Source organism: Panicum hallii, chromosome 7 (genome assembly GCF_002211085.1).
Source record: "Panicum hallii strain FIL2 chromosome 7, PHallii_v3.1, whole genome shotgun sequence".
NCBI classification, from domain to species: Eukaryota; Viridiplantae; Streptophyta; class Magnoliopsida; order Poales; family Poaceae; genus Panicum; species Panicum hallii.
The window spans coordinates 38,450,150-38,475,354 of record NC_038048.1 but is presented as its reverse complement, the minus strand read 5'-3'; the positions used below and the strand labels follow the sequence as shown (position 1 = coordinate 38,475,354).

Below are 25,205 nucleotides of genomic sequence, written 5' to 3'. Positions count from 1 at the left end.
TTTGCATTATTGAACTATATTTATTAATTGTTGTCTGGACATAAAGAAACAAAACCATGATTTTATTTTAAAACATGTAATCGTAGGGACTTTAAATGGAAACCATACTTTAATTTAGCAAGTTAGCAACCTCGCGTGGTGGAAGGACACACTTCCTAGATCATGCAATTTTATGGTTAATTTTGAATTCATGTGGCCCAAGCCTAGAAGGTCCTTATTTTGACTGTCCTTAGAAATAAAAGAAGTGGTGCCTTGTGATTGGCAAACGATTTCTATAAAACCATATCATTTTAAATGGTGGGGAGTCATTTGATACTTTTAGAATTTTGTAAATGGATTCTTTTAAATCATTTGTCAAAGTACTTTTTCCATCCCTTACCCACAAAAAATGATTACGTGTCCTATAGGGTGCAAACAAGAATTGCCGATTAATTGTTGCTCACAGCTGAGAAGCTAGAGGGAAGCAGCAAGAAGCGCCATGGAAGTCCATCTCATTAGGCAGGCGATTAGTTTCTTTTTTATCAAAATAATGTGCCCATCTGTTGAGGGAAACTAGACTCCAAAACTTGTAAGAACAACAACATAGTCATGACTGATCAGTGATATACAACTCAACTACTAAGCACTCAACTCAAATGACTAGTAGCTCACGAAAGCATCATGAGCGAAGAAAACCTTAAAGAAAAAGAAAAATGCAGCTCATCCTCATCATCTGCATCCCCAACCTATCTCCTGACACCATCTGGGGCGAACCGAGTTGTTGTTGCTGAGACCTATTGTACATCATAATAAATAATTCAATGTAGAAGCTCGGACTCCGCACGGTTGACACTTATCCCTACACACACGAGATGACACCGAGAAGTGATATGATAGAGGTAAAAGCTTGCTAATTTGTGAAAGGGTGGATCCGAATGGGGGAGCATAGGCATGATGCATGGCACCCCTAGTGGCGTTTGGGTGCATGGTACCAAAACCATTCTCAAAATCATTTTCCAAATCCGGAGTTATAAAATTAAAAGGCTAAGTGGTCGAATATGTTAAATAAACATATATTTTTTAAAAGTTCATACTTTATATATATATATATACACACGCACCCCTCAGCAACCACCAGCCCCACGCACGGCGCCACTCCCGCACCAGTTTTTTTCGCGCACGTCTCGCCCTTCCCGCGTCCGGTTTTGCGCGCGCACATCTGGTGCCGCTAACCTCCATGCTGTGTTTTTTTTTATACCTTGCAGGTAGCCTGCGCCCTTTTTTTCTCTCCAGCGCGTAGCCTTCACGTTTTTCCGCAATAAGTTCCGTATTCACTTGGTGTGGCATATTTTTTACAGACTACAGATCTAGATGCTATCGGTTGCATACTTAGGTGCAGGATTTCTAATCAATATTTTTTTGAGCATTATTGATTGGATCAATGTTTTTTTCGACGGGCCACTTGATCCAATTTTATTTGCATCGCGTGTACACAAATAATAGTGTGGACACAATGAAATTACTTGCAACCAAGCATCGAATTAGCCTTTTGGTCACCAATAATGGCACAAGTGCCGTGTGTACTGACATCACTTGTACAGTATTACAAGCGTTAAAAAAAGGGAACATCACTAGCAGATTACACTTCTTGAGGCTTGGTTTCATAAAACTGAATGGAATTAAGAATTTGCATGACAATTTCCTATCAATGAAGAAGTCCAGCTGGGACGCAACCATGATGGCAGCCATCTAAGTCTATGCTCCACCAGGATGCAATGATCGCGAGCTCCTCAGCCTCCTGTCACATTCAAGATGGCATAACTGAACCAGGTCCAAGTTTCTATGCCGTCAGTTTCAAGATGAAATAAAAATAAGATATTTTGCTTACAAAATCAAGGTTTGGAACAGGAACTAATATGATCCAACAAGGAGCACCTAAAAATCACCGGGTTTTGCAATGAATTGAAACAATTACTTCTCCCGGACAAGCAGTATAAACTCTTGATAAAAATAGAAAACCACAGACTCCACAACTCAGGAGGGAGCTCATCTCTGATGCCTGAGGCTGAGTTTGCCGAGGAGCACCACAGGAAAACGGAAAGAAGATGGCATAACGGATTAATTAATTGGCAGCACAATCCATGCTTAATGAAACAAAGTATATATATGACTACATAAATCTAATTCATTTATCATAAGAAATTTTCAAGAGTATGTGAGGTTTATGAGAATGTCAGTATGATAATGAGCAGCAACTATCTACATGGGAAAAAACATCAATTTCTACATACAAAACTTACACAAGGATCAGTTCTACAAGTATACAGAGTCGTGAATTCACAATCATGAAATAACTCCAGCTAGAAGATTAGACCCATTCTTTATTATTTTTATCAGGATGTGAAAATTAATGACAGAAACTAGTACATACTTCTTGAGCATAAAAATTTACTTATTTCAATGCAAACTAGCCCCTGATCACAAATATTTTAATGCATGATCGATAAGAATCAATTATATGCAATCTAGAATAAGCTAGTTTCATATAGTAAATAATAGCATTTGTACAAACAAAATCCTCGCTGCCGAAATCAAATGAGCGAAACATAAAACTATCTCAGAAATTTGCAACCAAAATAGCCTAGTCCGAAGGAGTGACATTTGTGAACAGAAAAACTGCAATTATAAATACGTCCATGAGGATGGAAGCAAAAGCATGATGATATTGCACAGAATTAGTTTGTAATATCATCATATAGTATTATTTAGCAAAGGCGTAGAGCTGCTAAATACTGTGCCTACGTTAATAATTACATTCATGAGGATGGAAGCAAGGGATATAACAGTATAAATCTTAAACTCACACATAAAAAAGTACTTTCTGCATTGCATCCATCATGTTGGAACCAAACTAAACAGATTACAAGAACATAAGAATTTCAGCTTCTTGGAATGACAAAACTAATTCAAACAGTATAGATGCAAGAAATCTTTTCTAAACTCTATATAGGAGAGACCATACCATGGACAGAGAATTAATGATGCGTGGAATGTAGATTTTACTTCTACAATACAATGTTAAATCCTGTTTTGAAAAACAGAAAAAATTGGTATGACTAGACCAACAGCCAGTTAGTAAATAGTGGCACGTGTGAGAAAAAAACTTGAACCCTATGCAATTTACAGTTTAATTATTTTTGTAATAAACACTCTAGGTTTTATAACCAAAGTAGCATGTGCGACCAGGAAAAACTTCAATTCTATGCTCGACGTTGCTTGGCCATCCTGGGTGCCGTCCATTGTACAAAAAAAAATGACAACATCCAGATGAAATAGGTGAAGAGAGCTCCCTTCTGTGGTTTAGTTCGTCGCAACACTGGAAATGACTCGCCGTCCGGCCACCAGTCGTAAACCTTGGTCCTCTGGTTTGTATGATCTGCATATATTAGAGAATTTGGATTCTAATTAATCCATCAAATAAAGGACAGGGTAAAATCTATCAATCTGGCTCAGTATACGTATTAATCCGTCTGCAGGTGCATAAACTCCCTGGCGTCGTACCACATCCACGCTAGCAGTTCTGCACGTATATATCTCATCGGAGGCTTCGCACAATCGCGCTGGCCGCACGCCTCTCCAGGCGTCACAACAACGCCATCCAATCAACAAATCATTCTATTGGGAAGCTCAGGAACATATAGAAAAAAACCATTGCTAAACGAAAGATTTGGTTGCCAAACAATGATTAGATCTGCACGCAGGAGCATATAAATTAGAATTGGAAATAGGGTTAAAATACCGCACAGAAATCACAGTCAATAATTTCGAGACCTCGTCCACAGTTTCCGAGACGGCTGGAGGCGGGTACCTCGAGGACGCGGCGCGGCGGCGGGAGACTCTCACTGGGATGGCACGAGGGGGGCGTCGGCGCCCAGCGCGACGGTCTGCAGCTCGCCGGGGCGGCATGGGATGGAACAACGACGCGTCGACAGGAGGATCGCCGGCGGCGTAGGGTCTCGGCAGGGAAGGAGGCGGGGTACCTCTGGTCTGGAACGGCGCCCGGCGCGGACGTCTGCAGGCAGCAGCTCGCCGGAGCGGCATGGGAGCCGGCGGCGCAGGGACTCGCCGGGGCGGCGCGAGGGGGAGAGTAGGAGCACCTCGCCGGGGCGGCACGGGAATCGGCGCGCCAACGGGGAGGCTATGCGACAAATGGGAACCGAATCCTCACCACGATCTATTCAGCAGCTAGAAACCGAAACATCGCCCACGGATGAGCAAAACAGGACGGACGGTAAGAGGGAAACCGTCGGAGGGAAAAAAAAAATGGACAGGGAGCGGGGAAGCGCGTGGCGAGGCGGTCGGGTCGGAGTGGGGGTGTTCGGGTTCTGAATAGTTATTATATACTACAGATTTCGCTGCCATATATAGGGCATGCAGATTTTACGCTTAATTAATCTAATTTGCAATTTGGACCCCCTTTTTTTCAAATAAGCACCATGTAATACAACGAGACTTAGATGATATAAATAAAAAGTGGAACTCAATCATACTAGTACAGCAGCAGGTAAGCCAAAATGAGCCAGTACTAACCCAGCACAGTTACACTCTCCAATACGCCACGCCGCACGAGTGCAACCGGCCGTAACCGTACACTCATCTCGCGCGCCCTAGAGAAGCAGCCGGCGAGCGGACGGCTGCGCGATGGCGACGAGCGAGACGTCGTCCACGAGGGGCCCGCAGAGCGTGCCGCTGTTGTCGGACTTGGTGTGGTAGCCCAGGCTGACGAACACCACCCTGGTGGGGCTCGTGGTGGCCTGGAACTCGAGCCTCCCGCGCGTGCAGCCGCCGGCGCCCCGGAAGTCGACGCCCACGGTGGTCTCGCCGGACCCCGCGCTCGCCTTCACCTTCATCCCGGGCGACGGGGAGTAGTCGGACGATGCCCCGCACCCGTTGGCCGCGTCCCCGACCGAGAACTCCAGCCTGTACCAGCTCCCTTCCACGGTGGCGTGCACCTCCTGCACCAGCGCGGTCTCCACGCCGGACACCAGCTCCACGGCGCGCACGCCGCGCGGCACCGCGAAGTGCGCCGCGTCGACGTACTTGACCACCTTCTTGTACGACATGATCATCCACCCCGGCAGCGGGGAGACGTGGTCCTCGTCGACCGGCGGCACCATCACCCCCGACCTGGAGTCCGGCGGGATGTACGGGCCCTCCTCGAAGTCGCCGTTCGCCAGCAGATTGTCTGCTCATCAGGTTAAGGATCCAGGTTTCAGAAAATCTCAATGGTGGTAGCGAAGTGTTTTTAATCATTATACACATAGGCAATCCCTGTATTTAAGGCTGGAAACGAGCCGAGCCGAGCCTGGCTCGGCTCGGTAATTTTTCGAGCTCCCCGAGTAGTCTCGGCTCGGCTCGAACTAGGCTCGCGAGCCGAGCCAATAAAATAATCAGACATTCAGTAAATCTGCATGCACATGCTTCCTGTATAAATATTATGAATATTTGATTGATGTGTGGATTTTTTTATTGAACATTTGAAAGTGTGAATCTGGATTGGGAGGTGCAGACTCTGCAGAGTTAATCGCGCTAGGATTCTGAGGTGTGGACGTGGGCGTGGGCGTGTGGCTGTGTTGTAGGGCTGTGCCGCTGTGGGCCGCCTTGGGCCATACTGGCCGAGCTCGCGAGCGGGCTGGCTCGTCTCGGCTTGTTGCTCCAGCGAGCTAAAATACCTGGCTCGGCTCGGCTCGCCCCAGGCTCGCGAGCCACTTCAAGCCGAGCCGAGCTGCTTCGAGCTCGAGCCGGCTCGCGAGCTCCGAGCTATTTTTTCAGCCCTACCTGTATTAGTGTGGCTTACCCTGGGTGGGCTGTGGCTGGTAGATGGTCTTGATGGCGATGGCGTCGATGATGGGGCCGCACGCGGGGTCTTCCTCCTCCTCGTGGGGGTGGCGGATGGTGAAGGACACGATGCCGGCCTCGGACTTGAAGGCCCAGGAGTAGGAGTCCCAGCCGCAGCTGGTGTAGACCGTCTGGATGGGGAGCTCGCCGGTCTGGGCCGGGTAGCCGGTGACGGGGACGACCTCCAGGCTCAGCTTCTCGTCCTGGGCGCAGGTGCGCGACGCGCGGAAGGTGATGGAGTAGTAGGCGCCCCGCGTGACGCTGAGCTGCTGCCGGACGGAGGCGCCGCCGCCCAGGCGCAGCGCGTGCGCGCCCTCCGGCACCGTCAGGACCATATCCCCCTGCTGCTGCCCGGACCCGATGTACTCCACGGCCCCGGCGGTCTTCCAGTACGGGATCGCGTCCTCCCCCGTCACTGACGAGCCGCTCATCTGGGACTGGTTCGGCGGGTACTCGAAGTTGCCGTTCAGCAGCGGGCCTGCACAAGCACGTACGTGTTCATGACATAGTTGCTCATCAGGACTTCATGTAGGTTACCGTGCATTATCATAAGCATGTCGGCACCAGACAGGAAAGATTATTGAGCAAGCCGAACCATGTAGATGTGTGCATGTGGTGATGGCCTCAAACAATCCCATCCCATCACGATCGATGATCCACGATCGATAAGAGAGAGCCGTTGTAAATTGTTCTTACTGTATGCTGCGAGATCAGGAGGCAACCATATCTCCACATGAGATGAGATTCTGATTTGGTAAAATACTAGTACTAGTCAAACAGAACGTTCTGCTTCTCTGACATACATATTCCTACGCACGTGAGACAGCAGAGCCCTGGTATCTTTGGGAACCTTAACTGACAGGTCAACAACGCCAGTTCTTTTCTAAGGAAAAACTGAAACTTCAGCCCACATGAACCGATTCATCAAGAAGATACTTTATCAAAGAATAAGAATACGGTGTACCATCATTTTTTGTCTATTATTGTGTTCTTTCCATACTTTCTGCAAAGCATCACACCTGTTGTGCTTCTGTCTAATGGGTGGTTGCCACTTTTTGAAAAAGGGAAATGTTTCACCTACGGCCCATTTCTCGTTTGTAATTTAAGAGTAAAATGAGAAAAAAGATCTTGCGAGACAAAGACATTTGTCATAGCTGAAGCGTCTGATACACTACATGTAATCTACGGTATACTGGCAGATACAGAACGGTCAAGAAAAGGCAGCTGTAACAAAGTTAACTGAATCGACACTGCATGAACACCATAGTTGTGCAGGTACTGTTGCTACTTTCACTAAATAACTTAAAGATCAGTGACGCTATCAGTAGCAGCCAGCAGCTAACCACAGCTTATATTAACAATAATGCTATCAGTAACAGTCTTAAAGATTAGTGACAGTAGTATCAGTAACAGTGAGAAGCTAACCACAGCTTAACATAATGCTATCAGTAACAGTAAGGAACTAAGCATAGCAACCACTATAGTTAACTACCTAACGGATGACAGCTAAAGAAGATCTCATTCCCATATACTGCCATACTGCACCTCGGCGGTTGCCACCGGCAGCAATGCCGCTAAGTTAGTTGACGCGCTGATTAACCACGCAACCACGAACAGCTCTAATGATAATGCAGCTTCAGTTCAGGGGGCTCACGTACCGTCGCCGACGGCCGACACAGCCCGCGCCGCCGCGGCGCAGACGAGCAGGACCACCAGCGCGGCGCGGCGCCCGCACCGCCTACCGGTCGCCATCTCCGGTTATCCCCTCTCGCAACCTCGTACGCACGCCGGTCAGCTCGGGCTTCCCACACCTCGGGAGCTTGGAAACTTTTTTTTTCTTTTGAAAAGTGGAGCTTGGAAACTATTACTACTCTCGAGCGGGTGCTCACCCGGGACGGAGCTCAACCGGCCCGGCGCCGCGCCCCCACTTATAGGCGGAGCTGCGCCAGGCGGCAGCGCCCCTGCATGCGGTGCGTGCGCCCGCGCCTGGGCTCGCCTCGATCCGCGCGCGAAACGGAATAAACCTCCCATCGGGCGCCGCGGAACGCGCCGGGTCGGCGCGCGCGCGCACGAGAGGCCGCCATGGCCATGCCATGGCACCCCCCGGCCTGGCTCGAACGCGGAGGCCGGCAGGCTCCATCTGGTGCAGTGGAGGACTGAAACGTCTCTCTGATCCCGAACGCGCGCGATCACGTGGCGCCTCTGCGGCGCGCATGGCCGTTGGGGCCGGGGTCAACGTGGCAACGTGGCTGCGGCGGGGCGCTCCGGCAGGGGGGGATCGCGTTCAGGTCTTCGTCGGCGATTAGTTTTCTGCGTTCGATTATAGAGGGGTGAGCGGAGCGGGTGCGGTGCTTAATTGCCCGTGTCGGCTCTGTGTTCGCGCCAGAGTGTACTCGATCGGGTTCTTCTATTCTGACGGGATGCCTGATCTGGGTTTTTCTTTTCCTGACAGGGTGCCGGATCAGGTTGGTGCTCACATGGGCTTGGGCTTTGACTCGATTTGCAGGCGGCAGCAGTTACGAGTTGTCACAGAACTCGGCTGCCTTCCGGGAGTTGGGATAGGAGTTCCGCCTGCCTTCCTCGACGGAGGAGAGTACCGGCCCAATTAGCCCACTGCACATTGTTTAGCCCAAGGCCCATGGGAGCCTCCTCCCTTTGAAAAGTATAGGAAAGTGCAGCAGGCTTGTGCGTTCGGTCCAAATTAGGCTACCGCTATCACCGGCAGCGATCCTGGAAGTCTTCCTTCCTCGCTTGACCATTTCTGTCAGGCTGTGGAACACGCAAAGTCACCTCCTCCACTAAAAAAATCCGCGCATGCTCGATGCTCGGAACGGAGCAACGTTATACGGCTGGCTGCCCGTGCCAACGTCGTTCGGGCGGGCAACGAATTTTCCACCCAGAAACCATATCAAAATGCGCGCGGCGGCTATACCCGAATCCACGCGGCAGCCGCTCAGCTCCATGCGTTGAGGTGATGGGCGCCCCCCTGTGATCGCTATAAAAGGCGGCACCAGCAGCATGCCATCTCAAATCACCTCGCAAGTCGCAGCACACGATCCAGCAGCTAGCTACACTGCTGCAGCAAGCAGGGGGGTTCTTGTCGATCAGGAAGTGAAGCAAGCAAGCGCTGGCCATCGCCAGCATGGCGAACCCGCCGGTGACGACCCTGACGGCGGCGCTGGCGCTCGGGCTCGCGCTCCTGCTGTGCGCCGCCGCCGGCCCGGCCGCCGCGCAGAACTGCGGCTGCCAGCCGGGCTACTGCTGCAGCAAGTTCGGCTACTGCGGCCACGGCGACCTCTACTGTGGCGAGGGGTGCCGGTCGGGCCCGTGCAACTCGGGAGGTGGTGGCGGCAGCGGCGGCGGGACGAGCGGGAGCGGCGCCGACGTTGGTAGCGTCGTAACCGACGCGTTCTTCAACGGCATCAAGTCGCAGGCCGGGGGCGGGTGCGAGGGCAGCAGCTTCTACTCGCGCGGCGCGTTCCTGAACGCCGCCGGCGCGTTCTCCGGCTTCGCGCACGGCGGCTCGGCGGACGACGGCAAGCGCGAGATCGCCGCCTTCTTCGCGCACGTCACCCACGAGACCGGACGTAAGTTGATGGCACCGACGCTACTCCTGCAGAGAGTCTAGCCATGCATTCTTCCATGGAACTTATATGAGTTATGATTGCATGTATCGTTCTGAACTTCTGATCGATTTGGAACCTATCTAGCTAGCTAACCCATTTGCATGGCTTGATACCTGCAGATTTCTGCTACATCAGCGAGATCAACAAGGGCAACAGCTACTGCGACCCGAGCAACACGCAGTGGCCGTGCGCCGCGGGGAAGAAGTACTACGGACGCGGCCCGCTGCAGATCTCGTGGAACTACAACTACGGGCCCGCCGGGAGGGACATCGGCTTCGACGGGCTCGGGAACCCGGACGCGGTGGCGCAGGACCCCGTGATCGCGTTCAAGACGGCGCTCTGGTTCTGGATGAACAACGTGCACGGGGTGATGCCGCAGGGGTTCGGCGCCACCACCAGGGCCATCAACGGCGCCCTCGAGTGCAACGGGAACAACCCCGCCCAGATGAACGCGAGGGTGGGCTACTACAGGCAGTACTGCCAGCAGCTCGGCGTCGACCCGGGGAGCAACCTCACCTGCTAGAGGTGTTGCTTGGGTTCATGGATGCATATATGCTTAGCTTGGCACTCGAGAAGGAATAAATACTTAGTGTTCATACACTCTTGGGTACTGTCGCCTGTGCTGGAACCCGGAGTGTAACGAGTACACGTACTAATAATGTCTGAATAATGAAGCAGTTTGTAAATGCTCAAAGCAGAAATAAAAAACTTAAGCTATTATTATTGACCGAATGTGCCACGAGAATAGTGAGGGACTCCCTCCTTTAGCTGACTAGCATTTTTTGAAAGATGAATTCGTCGATTAAGAATTTTTTAAAAAAATTAACTTGGCTAAGGCCCAAAAGAAGAGAAAGATAAACGAGCACCCTATGGATTTGGAGTAATCTGCGGAATTAGTTTGGGCATTTGAAAGGCCCTCTTTCGGTGACCCAGCTAAGGTCTACCAAAAAACAACGAGAGCGTGCTAATCAGGAGAAGAAATGGGAAAAAGGAGAGAAGGAGATGCTATTTGCGAGGTGACTGAATTTACAAGCCATCTCAGTTGTCGATTATTCCTTGGCCGGTAACATACCAACTCAAGGGCTCATCTTCTTTCTTGAATCCCTGAACTTGTGCTGGCCTCTCGGTCTGTCTGTAATTTTTCTTTTCCTGACAGGGTGCTTGATCAGGTTGGGTTTTACATGCTGGTGGGCTTGGATGGGACCGATTTGCAGGTAGCAGTTGAGAGATAAGAAAGTTTTCTTTTGGAAAACTTGAAGGAACAATCACCGATATGGTCATAGCGAGAATACTGACTAGTGCGGAGAGCCCAGCTGCCCAAGTAAACAGAGCAGTAGGCAAGAAGGTAGAGACAATATAGTAAACGGTGCGCCCCCTTGATAACATGACCACGCATGGCTTCCAATCGGATTCATTTATCCGTCGAATTCTTCTACGAAATGACGAATGCAACCACACTTCAGCGATTTTTCTGCTTCTTGACCATGCATGTGCAAGAGTTAACACTGGTCGATTAGCACTTGAATCTCTACTTTAAAAAAATTAATTGGGGGACAATTTTTTGGTGCCGCCCTCGCGCCTCCCCAGTCGTCATTCTGCCGACAGTCCGGCACCAGGTGCCGTCCGATGGCAATCCAAGAGATGAGATCCTGCGCTCTCTGCAACTTCACGCCGCCCGATTCCGCTCCCCACGATCTGCACGCACGCGCCTCCCCCCGCCGCCTCCCCCCGCATTCTCCTCAACGGCGCATCTCCTCTCTTCGCGGCTATTTCTGTCAGGCAGGCTGTATGTCTAGGCTGAATCTCCTGCTCTATTTCTTTCACAATCAAAACTGTTTCCGGATGTGAGAGGTCAGTGCATTCCACGATATTCAGTTTTAACATATTGCAATTTCTGCTATTTTGAACGAAATAAGAATAGTATAAGATCCATGACCTAGCTGGAGGCTGTGATAAAAATGAAAGTGACATGCGTGAATCAATATATTTGAGGTAAGCTTATGTGCAAGAGTTTCTCAAGGACACTGAAAGAAAATGTTATTTTCTGGTCATTGTTTTGTGGTGTCCAGTAATGAAAACTCTAAATATGCTATTTTTTATCAACTACCAGAAACATTAGAGAATGGTCTTTTGCATATTGTTACAAGTCAGCCTGGTAGCAGGGAACATGCATTACATTATCCTGCTATGAACTTTCAGCTTGCCTTCAATCCGAGGCTTTTTTTTTTTAAAAAAAAAAGAAACGAAACCGGCAGGAGGACTGCCTGTTATATTGAATAGAGGAAGAGTCATGACAGGCCAAATCTGAGGCTTTTGTAATTGCTTGCATCCATCCAGAATTGCTTTTATGAAGGTTTGATAAGTATGATGTGGATAAGTACATACTATACCAACAAAATCGAAAGAAGAGTTCAAGGAATAGAGTTGGTGTAGGTCTAAGTGATCAGGCTAACCAGCTTTGTTATTTGATATACTGGGTTGCACTATATTTCTTGAGAATATATTACTATATTTTTTGTAACCTGAATATCTAATATTAATTATTATGATTAAACATTAATATATTCTAGGGTTGTCTGACATTTGCATGTTATTATGAAGGTTTGATAGGAAATTGATCTCAAAATAAAGAAAGATGCAGGGAACATAGTTAGGTTTATGGATCCGTGGATGAGGAATGTATTAGAGAAAATTCCTTATATGCCATTGAAAATTATACTCATCTCTTGTGTGCCATCGAAAATTTAGACATCCCTTCATTGCCATCAGATTTTAATTTTTCTCCCCTTACGTGCCATTCCGTTAAAATTGACGTTACTGTCTCCGTCTTCCTCGTAAATACGTCAGCGCCGTCACCATCGCGGCGCGTCAGACACTCGGACCCGCCTACAGCCAAGGCCGCAACAGCCGCAGCGATGCCGTTCATGGCCGCGCTGCTGAGCTTGTCCCTCCCATCTGCATCGTCGTGCACTCGTGCTCGGACTGGGCGCTTCATGCTGGGTGGCAAGCACGAGCGCGGCCAGACTGTCGGTACATACAGATAGGGGTACCTCCTGCTAGGGTGTCCAGGCCCTGGGACTTCTCATAATCCACGCTCCCCCTCGTCTCTGGGCCACGTGGCATACGGCCTCCGGGCCTGACTGCTGGGACCACGGTCTCCGGACCCTCCCCGTGCTCCGTGAGGTCCGGGGCCTTTGCACACCCACGTGGGCGGGAGAGCTCTCGGGTAATCCCTGCGGACCCGGCCTCCTCTGGGAGGTCCGGGGCCGCCACGTGTGATGGCCAGACCATCACAGGTCAGCCCGCTCCGGCCGGCCACGGGGGCCCCGGACCCCTCTTTCCCCCGGGAAGGGGTCCGGAGCCGCCATGTGCTGCCCGGCGGGAGGAGCGGGGCTGACCCCGCCGCGTGCCTGCGGCCGGAGGCCCCTTACGGGTCGCCTCTCCACCTACCAGCATTCAATGCGGTAGGTGAGCTGGGCGCGCCAAGGTCAAAAGGTGCGGCCTGCCACTGACACACGGGGCAGGTAAGCTGACACCACGGTAAGCCCGCCTGATCTGAAAGCGGCGCGTCGTATCACCGCGCACAGTGCGCGGACTGTGTGCAGTCCCGTCACGGCGCTGCGCGTGTGACGATGGTCTGTAATAGGCGTGCTAAGGCTTGCGATGTAACAGTGCGCATGGCACGAGTCAGCGCTGGCTCGCCCCCTGACTGGAGGTTCGATCCCAACAGTGACAGCACGGCTTCACTGTTGGGCAACGCTGACACCGAACACTGTACAAGACAAGGCTGTACACGGCCGTATCCCGACTATGGATACGCACATCAACTCCCCGATCGAGAGGACTACAGAGAGGAGCTCGAGGAGATGACCTCCATATCTCTCGTAGAACAAGCTCCTGTTGGCCGGACCCACATGTCGGGGTCCCGCTCAGTGTAAGCATCCCCCTTGGACTATAAAAGGGAGAATGCACTCGCTAGAACACGGGATCAAAAACACTCACGCTAGACGTTCTAAGTTCCAGGCTGCATAAGCACAAGCTGTATGCTAAGCTTCATCCAGTCTTCAAGCAAAACAACACCAAAGTGGATGTAGGGTGTTACGCTTCGGCGGCCCGAACCACTCTAAATCTCTGTGGCCTTCCAGCGTTCATCTGTTCGCCGATCGAGCACTCCTAAGTCTCTTCCAAACCCATCCTTAACTAGGATTAGGCGGGTGCTTTCCGCCACCCGGCTGGAGAATTCCTCCGACATTTGGCGCACCAGGTAGGGGACTTAGGTTTGGTTTGCGTTTGGTCGACCACCGTGACCTTGATGGCGCAGGAAAATGGTCACCATGACCTCCTGATCGGTGAAGAAGTGGCGTCAACGGCGCCACGCGCCTCGCGCCATCCCGCCTCCAGGGTGGCTCCGCGTGCTGCTCCACCACGCGCAGCGGAGCGGGACTCCGTGGCCCAATCGGTGCTCCCACCGAGCGGGCCCCTCATGGCAGCCAGGGAGTTGCTCCGCAACCCCCCTGGAGAGGCGGCGTCGCCAGACGCGCACAGACAATGGCGTGACGACGTCGACCGCCTCCTCTACCTGGCACAGGCTTCCCCAGGCTCAGCGGGGAGATCTGTGTCTAGGCAGCGCCGTCGTCAAGGCGGCGCATCCGGTTCTGTGCACTCACCATCAGTGAGGAGTGCACGGACTGAGGACCTCCGGGCAGAGCTCAACCGCAGGCATGCGGGAGAGGATGCTAGGATCTCCATCGAGCGAGCACGCAACCGACGGCTCAACATTGAGGGTCGGGACCTTGCGCCCGAGCTCGATGCGGCTGTGGCCAGGCCGCAAGGACTAGCCCAGGCGCCGGTTTCGGGCGTGGGCTGCGCAGCGCTCGCAGGCCACCTCCGAGCAGTCGCCTGGCCGTCCAAGTTTCGGCCTCACCTGCCGGAAAAATATGACGGGACTTCCAACCCGTCGGAGTTCCTGCAGGTCTACATCACCGCCATCACGGCGGCTGGGGGTAACGAAGCCGTTATGGCAAGTTACTTTCATGTAGCCTTGACCGGGCCGGCCCGGACCTGGCTCATGAACCTTACCCCGGGATCCATCCACTCCTGGGGAGAACTCTGCGCACAGTTCACTGCGAACTTCGCCAGTGCGTATCAGCAGCATGGCGTGGAGGCCCACCTCCACGCCGTGAGGCAACAACCCGGGGAAACCCTCCGGGCCTTCATCTCCCGCTTCACTAAGGTACGTGGAACCATCCCACGTATCTCCGATGCATCTATTATCACGGCTTTCCGACAGGGGGTCCGAGACGAGAAGATGCTAGAGAAGCTGGCGACCCACCAGGTGGAAGCCGTCACCACCCTGTTCGCTCTGGCGGACAAGTGCGCCCGAGCTGCAGAAGGCCGTGCGTGGCACTCTGCAACTCAGGTAGGACCCGCTCAAACGAGTGGGCCCAGTGTCGCTGCCCCTGGCAGCGGCAAGAAGAAGAACAAGAAGAACCGTGGCTTCGACAAGTCGCGGGTCGGGGGTCCGGCCGTTGCGGCTGCAACGACCGGGGGCCAGAACTCCCGCGGCAAGCGCCCACGACAGCAGCGCACCGACCCCGGGTCGTGCCCTGTTCATCCTGGGGCTCGCCACAGCGCCGCTGAGTGCCGCGAGATCCAGAAGCTCGCGGAACGCCTCAGCAAGAGGCGTGACCAAGCCTCCAAGGAAGGCTCCTCCCCTCCGCGGCGGTCCGGCAAGGAGAAAGCCTCTGATGCCGACGCAGCTGCGACTGAGAGGGAGTTGGGGTATCAAACCCCCAATAAAGACCTCAAGGGACTGTTCCAGCAGTCCGATTCCGAGTCCGGCGGGGATGAGCGCCGCAAAAAGCTGTATGTTATGTACGGTGGCAGTTCGGAGCTCGTCTCCCGACGGGACGTGAAGGCCCTTCGCCGGGAGGTCCTCTCGGTGAAACCAGGGGTGCCGAGGGCGGCGCCCCACCAGCGGTGGAAGGGCATCACCATCTCCTTTGGGCCATCCGACTGCCCAGAGAACATGGCGGGTGCAGGGGTCCTGCCACTCATCACGGCACCCACCATCGCCAATGTACGCCTTCACCATGTGCTGATTGACGGAGGCGCCGGCCTCAACGTCATCAGCTATGCGGCGTTCAAGCACCTGCAGATCCCGGAGTCCAAGCTGGCTCCATCACGCCCATTCTCAGGAGTGGGCCCCGATCCCGTGTACCCGGTAGGGACCATCACCTTACCGGTTACATTCGGGACGGAGGACAATTTCCGCACCGAGAACGTGCAGTTCGAGGTCGCGGAAGTTAACCTCCCCTTCAACGCTATCATCGGCAGACCGGCCCTGTACCGGTTCATGGCCGTTGCCCACTACGGGTACCTGGTTCTAAAGATGCCCTCTCCGGCGGGCGTCCTCACCGTCCAAAGCGATCGGGCCGCTGCTGTTGTAGCGGTCGAAAAGCTCCATGCGCTGGCTACGGGGCTTGCCCCTGCAGCTGGCACCCAGGGGTCCGACCCCTCGACCTCACGAGCCAAGGCCCTGGCCAAAGCACCGAAGGTCCGTCCGTCTGACACGGACGATCTACCCGTGAAGACCGTCCAGGTCGGAGCGGAGACCTCCCAGACCACCCGCATCGGTGGTAACCTGGGAGAGAAATAGGAAAGCGCGCTCATCGCCTTCCTCCGGGCAAATGTTGACGTGTTCGCTTGGGAACCGTCACAGATGCCCGGGATCCCTAGGGAGGTGATTGAGCATCATCTGAGGATCCACCCTGACGCTAGGCCGGTCCGGCAGAAGCCACGCAAGCAGTCCATCGAGCGGCAAAACTTCATCCGTGAAGAGGTCCGCAAGCTGCTGCAGGCTGGCTTCATCGAGGAGGTCTACTATCCTGTATGGTTGGCCAACCCGGTTGTAGTCCCAAAGGCCAACGGGAAGCTTCGGATGTGCATCGACTACACCAATCTTAACAAGTCATGTCCAAAAGACCCTTATCCACTCCCGCGTATAGATCAGATTGTGGACTCCACCTCCGGGTGTGATTTGCTGTCCTTCATAGATGCCTATTCTGGTTTCCATCAGATCAAGATGGCTAGTGATGATAGGAAGCATACAGCTTTTGTAACAGTGGATGGTCTTTATTGTTATATAGTGATGCCTTATGGGTTGCTTAATGCTCTACCCACCTTTGCTCGAGCGATGAACATCACTCTAGGTGATTTGGTTAGAGATATAGTCGAGGTGTATGTTGATGACATCGTTGTCAAGACTAGAGAGTCGAATTCCCTCTTAGAAAACTTAGCTCAAGTCTTCGACAAGTTACGGGCGACTTCCACCAAGCTTAACCCCGAGAAGTGCGTCTTCGGCGTATCGGCGGGAAGGCTCCTTGGTTTCCTGGTCTCCCACCGGGGGATCGAGGCCAACCCGGATAAGGTCCGGGCGATCGAGGCAATGAGGCCTCCTACACGCCTCAAAGATGTACAGAGGTTGGCGGGGTCCCTTGCAGCCCTCAGCCGTTTCATTTCGAGGCTGGCGGAGAGGGCGCTTCCCTTCTTCAAGTTGATGAGGGGGTCCGGCCCGTTTGTATGGACTGAAGAGGCACAACGTGCCTTCCAAGAGATGAAGCAGTACCTTACCTCCTTACCGGTCCTGGTCACTCCGGACCCAGGTGAGACACTGTTTCTTTATCTTGCAGCAACAACCGAAGTGATCAGCATGGTGCTGGTCACCGAGAGGTCCGAGTTTCTCTCGCAGGGGGCCCCTTTGGACCCCCCTGCGGGAGAAGGAGGTCCGGCCTCCTACACTCCAGCAACCGGCTCTGCTTCGGAGGGTCCGGCCGGGCTCCGACCCGGAGAAGCACTGAGCAGCTTGGGGGCCGAAGGGTCCCCAGCCCAAATTGAAGGATCCAGTCCACCTGGCAGAGTCAGGACCGTCCAGAGGCCGGTCTACTACGTCAGTGAGGTCCTTCATGAGACAAAGGCCAGGTATCCTGAAACACATAAGCTCCTTTATGCTATACTTGTTGCGTCCAGAAAGCTCCGCCACTACTTTCAGGCCCACAGGATTGTGGTGGTGACCGCCTATCCATTGAGGGCCATCCTCCACAACTCCAACGCCACAGGCAACATTGCCAAGTGGGCTGCAGAGCTCGCGGGGTTCCAGCTCGACTTCCAGCCGCGTCACGCCGTCAAGAGCCAGATCCTGGCTGACTTCATCGCGGAATGGACGCCGGCACCGAGCGCCTCCGGGGGTCCGGACCAAGGGACGGACCCCCCGCGTCCGGAGGACAGGGCTCCGATCTTCACCAGGCCTCACTGGACCCTCTTCTTTGACGGGTCCGCCCGCAGCAAGAGGGCCGGGGCTGGTGTGGTCCTCATCGACCCACGTGGCGAGCAGCTAAAGTACATGGTGCACCTTGATTTTGAGGCCACCAACAACATGGCGGAGTATGAGGCCTTAATCTTCGGACTTACGGCGGCTCTGTCGCTGGGGGTCCGAGCGCTCCTGGTCAAAGGGGACTCCCAACTCATCATCAGACAGGTCCGGGGGGAGTGTTGCTGCAACAACCCCCAGCTCGCAGCTTACCTCATTTATGTGAAGAGGCTGGAGAAGGACTTCGATGTGCTGGAACTGCAACATGTTCCACGCGAAGGCAACACAGCAGCTGATGCACTCTCCGCGAGCGCATCGACTCTGGCACCCGTGCCGGAGGGCGTCTTCCAAAGACGTCTGCTAAAGCCTTCCGCCCAGCCTGCCGACCTGGGCGAAGGGGGTCGGACTAGCACCTCGAAGCTGGCGGTCCCGGCGGCGCTCCATCCGTGGTGCCCGCCAAGGGTCGTGTGCTCCCTTGAGGGACCCGGAGACCTCAGGGAGCCACGCCCAGCTCCTCAGGAAGGTCCCGATGCATGGATCTCTAAGGTCCGGGACTACCTGAAAGATAATTACCTTCCTGAAGATCAAGCATCCGATGAGCGCATTGTCCGGATGGCTAAGCGATACACGGTGGTAGAAGGGGATCTCTATCGCCGTGGCGCCAACGGCGTCCTCATGCGGTGCATCACCCAGGAAGAGGGCCGCGACTTGCTTGCGGAGATCCATGGAGTCGAGTGCGGAAGTCATTCTTCATCCCGCACGCTGGTTGGAAAAGCTTTCCGGCATGGCTTTTACTGGCCGACAGCACTCCAGGATGCAGCTGAGTTGGTAAGGTCCTGCAAAGCGTGTCAGTTCCACGCAAAGCAAATACACACTCCAGCTCAGGCTCTGCAGATGATTCCTCCCTCTTGGCCCTTTGCGGTGTGGGGGTTGGATATCTTGGGACCTTTCCCTAGGGCCGTTGGCGGGTACCGGTACCTCTATGTTGCCATTGACAAATTCACTAAGTGGCCGGAGGCAACCCCAGTGGTCAATATCACCAAGGCGTCAGCAACTGCTTTTCTCAGGTCAATTGTGTGCCGGTTCGGGGTCCCGAACCGCGTCATCACAGACAATGGGACCCAGTTCACGAGCCAGTACTTCCAGGAGTACTGTGAGGATATGGGCATTCAGCTCTGTTTCGCCTCAGTGGCGCACCCCAGAAGTAATGGCCAGGTTGAGCGGGCCAACGCTGAGATCCTCAGAGGGCTCAAGATCCGGACCTACTGTGACCTTGAGAAGCATGGCGCAAGGTGGATTGAAGAACTCCCAAGTGTGTTATGGGGGAACCGGACCACACCTAGCCGGGCAACAGGGGAAACCCCTTTCTTCTTGGTTTACGGGGCCGAGGCGTGCCTTCCCCCGGAGATCACCATGGGCTCTCTGCGAGTCCGGTCTTTTGATGAGGAAATGCAGGAACAGGAGCGTCGCCAGGATGTGGACCTCGTCGACGAACGCAGATGGCGAGCAGCAGTCCGAAACGCACGGTACAACCAAGCGCTCCGGCGCTACCACCAACGGTTTGTGTGTTACAGGGAGCTCCGGGTCGGGGACCTAGTCCTAAGGCGGATCCTGAACCGAGAGGGTATGCACAAACTCTCCCCCAGCTGGGAGGGGCCCTTCAAGGTTACAAAGGTGTGCCGTCCCGGATCTGTTCGTTTGGCTGCGGAGGATGGAATGCAACTACCCAATCCGTGGAACATTGAACACCTCCGTAAGTTTTATCCCTAGGACCCGATTGAGGAAGAATTTTTCCCTTGTAATTGGTAGCATTAACGTGCGGACCAGGGCGGTGGAGGTCCGCCCTCGTAAACCCGGCCCCTGGCGTACATCGCACAACTCTTCTGTACCAATTCATTAAGGGAAAGTTTGTTCTCGAATGTGTCCTTGAAGTCTATACAAGTCTACATCTTTTCGCTTCTTGAATTACGCTAACCCCTCACATGTTTTCCGCATCTGTGTCATGGCGGCTTCTTAAGTTGCGTGGCTCCGTCCCAGCCCCGGACCTCTATCTCAAAGGATAAAAGGAACCGGACCCCTGTTAACTGGCTCCAGGGAAACGCGCTCGCCCTTTGCTAGGGTCCAGGGCTGTGTAGCCGCTTAGCCTGGTTCCGCACCCTAAACCTACACGCCCTGCCCTCCTAGGGTAAGCGCCGTTGCACCTTGAACCATGTACCAGGAGACCGGGACCCCTTTTAGCCCTTAAACATGGGTCCTAGAGCTCTGACTCGCTTCGCAACTTAAGAGGCCTCTGCTGGCCAGACCGAGAACCTGTGGGGATGTCTACTAAACGTCGATCATAAGTTATGTGCAGGACCTCGGTTCTATGGCAGCTAGTCCCGACTTATCGCGACTACCTCCCAGGGGGCCAGGGGACCTCGGTGTACTCGAAAACAGCTAAGTTTTTCAAAAAAGTAGACGCACGAAATGTTTAAATGCATCACTGATAATATGTACAGCATTACGAAGTCATTTTACAATAACAAAAATTATATTACAAAAGAAATAACAAAAAGATACTAGCACTACTGCTCTGGTGGTCCGGAGGCGCTTCCGCTCTCTGCAGGTTCGGGACGTCGCCGGAGGCGGGCCGCGACCAGGTCCACTGCCTCCTGGACTCCTTCCCGCGCAGCGGCTACCGTTGCCTGGAGGGGCCCGACCAGGACGGGAGTCAGCTGGACGGCAGGATCATGGCTCCGGAAGCTGGTGAGGATGTACTCCGCCATCGCCCGGGCAACTGCTCGTCCTTCTGCCTCCAGGAGCTCCTGTAGGCCGGCCTCCGCATCTTGTAGCCGCCTGGCGGTGGAGTCCAGCAGCTGGAGAGCGGCGCCGTAAGGTGAAGGGGCCTCCGGCACCCAGATGGGGTTGGCCCCGAGCGCCTCTAGCAGAGGGTTCACTGTGCCAACCCATCTTGTCAATCGGTTGGCGCCGGCGTGCTGCTCTGCCAGGAGCCCCTCCACCTTGGCCTCCCTCTCCTGGAGCGCTGCCTCGCGCTCCTGGAGCCTCTGGTACCCGGCTGCCAGCTCCTTCTTTACGGCCTCTTCCCGCTTCTGGAGCTCCTGCAGCCGGGCCACCTCCTCTGCCTCTCGGGCGGCCAGCTCTTCTTCTTTCTTCGCTGCCGCCGCCACCTGTTCTGCAAGGGAGGCCTGTTGCGCCTCGGCCGTTGTAAACGCCTCCCTCGCCGCCTCCGCCAACTCCCGGGCGGCCCGCTCCCTGGCCGTCGCCGCCTCCTTCAGCCTCTCCGCGACGATTTGCGCCTCGAGGGCCTCCTTTTCCCGCCGGTTGGCTGCTTTCTCCCGCTCGAGCGCTGCTGCCTCTCGATAGCGCGCCTGCTCCAGCTCCTCCCGCAGGAGCTCGCGTCCCTGTGCGAGCTTGGCGCGCTCTTCGGCGTAGCGGGCGGAGACAGTGTTGATGCGGTCCCCCAGGCGGACCTCCCAGTCGGAGAGCCGCTGGCGCTCCGCCTCCAGCTTCTCCCACTCCCGTCGCATGCCAGCCTCTAGCTCCAGTTGAGCTTGTTGGCATTTGGCTATGAGCCGGGGGAGTGGGACCTCCGCTGTGCTCGGGAGGAGAGGCCTCCCCAGCACCACCTCCGGTTCCTCCTCCTCCGCTGGTGGGGCGGCGCTACTGGCGACTTCGGCGGCCTCCGGAGCCGTAGCCTCTGCTGCCTCCGGAGCCGCCACCTCCGCTGCCTCCGGTGCCGCCGTCGCCGCTGCCTCTGGCCTAGCAGCCTCCGCCGTAGCAGCGACTCCCTCAGCTGCCGGTTCGGCTGGGGAAGGCCCGACCTCGGCGCCCGGCGCTGTGGCCGGGGCATCTGCCGTCGCAGTGGGCCTGATCGCCTCCTCCTGGGGGGCGGCTTCTGGACATGGCAGCATGGTAGCCTCCAGCTCCGGACCACTGGGACCGGAGGCTTCAGGGGCTGCTCCTGGCGGAGGCCCTGCTGGGGCCGTTGCCGAGGACTCCGGCGCTGGCTGGGGGCCGGGTCCCCCAGTTGGAGCATCTGAAGGTTGCGACCTGCCGTACCACCTGTTTGGTTAAGCACCAGAAGCTGAGGAAGAAAATGAAAAACCTTGATAAGACCACTTACGGGAAGTCGTACCACTCCCATCTGCCCCGGGCGGCCGGGGGGACCTTCCTCCCTGCCGAGGACCCTGGCGGCGGCGTTGGGGACGGAGGTCTGTTCTCGGGCGGCGGTGGTGGTGTCGCTGGGCGCAGCCCTGACGGTGGTGGCGGTGGAGTCTGTCGTCCCGGTGGAGGCCGGTGCTGTGGGAGAGGAGGAACAGCACCGCTCTGCTCCTCCACTCCCGTGGTTTTCTGGCGCTTGGGCGCCGGCTCCCCCACCAAGGTGCCGTCGCCTCGCTGGAGCCTCCGGGACTTGCTCCCTTCGGCTTGGCTGCGCCGCTCGGGTGCCGCCCCCTGAGCCTCGCCGCTCCTTTGGGCCGGGGCAGCACCCGCACAGTCTTTCTGCCGGTGCTCTGGCACCGGCGCTTTCTCTTTTCCCTTCCCGCCGGGGGCCGGACCTCTGGGTCCCGGCTCCCCGGCACCTCCGCTGGGGCGTTGCTGGCGGTCCGGTGTGGCGCCAGGGATCTGAAGCCCGCGGTTGGGGTCCCCCCCCCCAGTTGCCGGACCGCCAGGCCGCCCTCGTCCAGGGTCGGCATCGACGCCAGGACCGTTGACCGCAGAGCCTGGTCCTCGCACAGGGCCTTCACCCCGCTCGGGAGGACCAGGGACTCTGGAACGAACGCCTCGCCGGTCATCGCCCGGATCGCCGCCTCCAGCTCCGCCCGGGTGAAGTCGCCGCCGGGCCCCCGCGCGATCCTGCAGCAGTCGTTTAGCCCCGTGTACACGTAGGCCATCCGGGACCGATGCTGCAGGGGGGCGATTCGTCGCTTCAGGAAGTCGCCCAGCACCATCATAGAAGTCAGGCCGCTCCTTGCCAGCTTCTTGATCCGGTTCAGGACTGGGTCGAGCTCTGCCGGAATTGACGGCCTGGCCTTCCAGGTGCTCCGGTCGCTCTGGGGGCCCCCTTCCGGCAGTTCTAGGCGGTCGTGGGGGTCCGTCACCGCAATGACCCAGCCTTCACGCCAGTCCTCCCACTTGGAGCTGGAGAAGGCGGCGATGTAGGCGCCCGACATCCCGTGCCGGAGTTGGAAGTAGTAAGCGCCGATCTCGCCGCGCTTCTTCCCGGTCCCGACCAGGGAGTAGAAGTGCTTGAAGATGGTGGTGCAGGGGCGCACCCCCACGAACATCTCCATGAAATGGGCGAAGACCGCCGCGAGGAGAACGGAGTGGGGGGAGAGATGATGAAGTTGGAGGCCGAACTCCTCCAGGAGCAGGAGGAAGAAGGAGGAGATCGGAGGAACCAACCCGCACATAATGTACGAGTTGAAGAGGACGAACTCCCCCGCGGCAAGCTCGCGGAGGGGGACCTCGCCGGCCTTGACCTTCCCGACATTCGCCGGCGCAATCCACCCTAGAAGGCGTCGCACCGCGTCCAGCTGATCCTGGGTCTGGAAGCGGCGCGGGAAAGGAAGTGAAGCCATGGAAATTGTTGGGGTGGATCGCGAAGGAGCAAGGTAGAGAGAGGTGCCGGGCGCAAGGAAGCTGATCGCGGAAAAGGATGCGGAGACGAAGGGGCGCTACGGCGTCTGTTGTTGGCGAGAGCGAAAAGGTAGGCGTTCCCTTCGGCGCATACCTTTTATGCAAAAGACTGCTCCTCCCTTTGTGTCCCGCGGCGACCGAGGGGAAGCCGAGCGGTCGCCAGCGCCGCCTTCCCCTACCCTCACACTCAATGACCGGTGGGCTCGGGTCCACCAGTCATTGGCGTGGGCGCTGGAGGATCGTGGGAAGGGCGGAATCTGAACCGCCCGAGCCGCGCGGCGGGTTCGAATGAGACAAAAATCTGAACCGTCTGACGCGCCCGATGCGCGCGGAGGACGGGTCCCTCGGGGTTCCCGCTACGGGCGAAAGGACATCCGTGCCCTCGCCTGGCGGGAACGAGCTGTACACCCGGCGCGATGTTGGGATTTGGCCCCACCTGCGGGTTCATCCCTCTCCCGAGGTGGGCCCGGGGGCCTCTGTCGGTACATACAGATAGGGGTACCTCCTGCTAGGGTGTCCAGGACCTGGGACTTTTCATAATCCACGCTCCCCCTCGCCTCTGGGCCACGTGGCATACGGCCTCCGGGCCTGACTGCTGGGACCACGGTCTCCGGACCCTCCCCGTGCTCCGTGAGGTCCGGGGCCTTTGCACACCCACGTGGGCGGGAGAGCTCTCGGGTAATCCCTGCGGGCCCGGCCTCCCCTGGGAGGTCCGGGGCCGCCACGTGTGATGGCCAGACCATCACAGGTCAGCCCGCTCCGGCCGGCCACGGGGGCCCCGGACCCCTCTTTCCCCCGGGAAGGGGTCCGGAGCCGCCATGTGCTGCCCGGCGGGAGGAGCGGGGCTGACCCCGCCGCGTGCCTGCGGCCGGAGGCCCCTTACGGGTCGCCTCTCCACCTACCAGCATTCAATGCGGTAGGTGAGCTGGGCGCGCCAAGGTCAAAAGGTGCGGCCTGCCACTGACACACGGGGCAGGTAAGCTGACACCACGGTAAGCCCGCCTGATCTGAAAGCGGCGCGTCGTATCACCGCGCACAGTGCGCGGACTGTGTGCAGTCCCGTCACGGCGCTGCGCGTGTGACGATGGTCTGTAATAGGCGTGCTAAGGCTTGCGATGTAACAGTGCGCATGGCACGAGTCAGCGCTGGCTCGCCCCCTGACTGGAGGTTCGATCCCAACAGTGACAGCACGGCTTCACTGTTGGGCAACGCTGACACCGAACACTGTACAAGACAAGGCTGTACACGGCCGTATCCCGACTATGGATACGCACATCAACTCCCCGATCGAGAGGACTACAGAGAGGAGCTCGAGGAGATGACCTCCATATCTCTCGTAGAACAAGCTCCTGTTGGCCGGACCCACATGTCGGGGTCCCGCTCAGTGTAAGCATCCCCCTTGGACTATAAAAGGGAGAATGCACTCGCTAGAACACGGGATCAAAAACACTCACGCTAGACGTTCTAAGTTCCTGGCTGCATAAGCACAAGCTGTATGCTAAGCTTCATCCAGTCTTCAAGCAAAACAACACCAAAGTGGACGTAGGGTGTTACGCTTCGGCGGCCCGAACCACTCTAAATCTCTGTGGCCTTCCAGCGTTCATCTGTTCGCCGATCGAGCACTCCTAAGTCTCTTCCAAACCCATCCTTAACTAGGATTAGGCGGGTACTTTCCGCCACCCGGCTGGAGAATTCCT

General features: G+C 55.8%; 2 protein-coding genes and 1 long non-coding RNA gene across 4 annotated transcripts; 1 reads left to right on the top strand and 2 right to left on the bottom strand.

Annotated features, from left to right (window-relative positions):
* Nucleotides 1-1,493: 1,493 nt before the first annotated feature.
* LOC112900318 lies at nt 1,494-2,873 on the bottom strand. The gene is made up of 2 exons (XR_003230177.1): nt 1,868-2,873; nt 1,494-1,777 (listed from the first exon to the last, which is right to left on the bottom strand). It is a non-coding gene; the product is annotated as an uncharacterized LOC112900318 (long non-coding RNA).
* A 1,624-nt stretch (nt 2,874-4,497) lies between these two features.
* Nucleotides 4,498-7,761, bottom strand: LOC112901014. 2 transcript variants are annotated; one of them, XM_025969825.1, is made up of 3 exons: nt 7,536-7,761; nt 5,837-6,355; nt 4,498-5,224 (listed from the first exon to the last, which is right to left on the bottom strand). In XM_025969825.1, exons 1-3 carry the CDS (start codon nt 7,627-7,629, stop codon nt 4,647-4,649), a joined length of 1,191 nt encoding a protein of 396 aa, XP_025825610.1. In that variant the 5' UTR covers nt 7,630-7,761; the 3' UTR covers nt 4,498-4,646. The 2 variants fall into 2 exon arrangements, with proteins under 2 accessions (XP_025825610.1, XP_025825611.1); XM_025969826.1 differs by lacking the exon at nt 7,536-7,761 and adding an exon at nt 6,473-6,992.
* A 1,161-nt stretch (nt 7,762-8,922) lies between these two features.
* Nucleotides 8,923-10,230, top strand: LOC112899371 (endochitinase A-like). Its single transcript, XM_025967813.1, has 2 exons — nt 8,923-9,464; nt 9,623-10,230. Exons 1-2 carry the CDS (start codon nt 9,020-9,022, stop codon nt 10,024-10,026), a joined length of 849 nt encoding a protein of 282 aa, XP_025823598.1. The 5' UTR covers nt 8,923-9,019; the 3' UTR covers nt 10,027-10,230.
* The last annotated feature ends 14,975 nt before the right edge of the window (nt 10,231-25,205 follow it).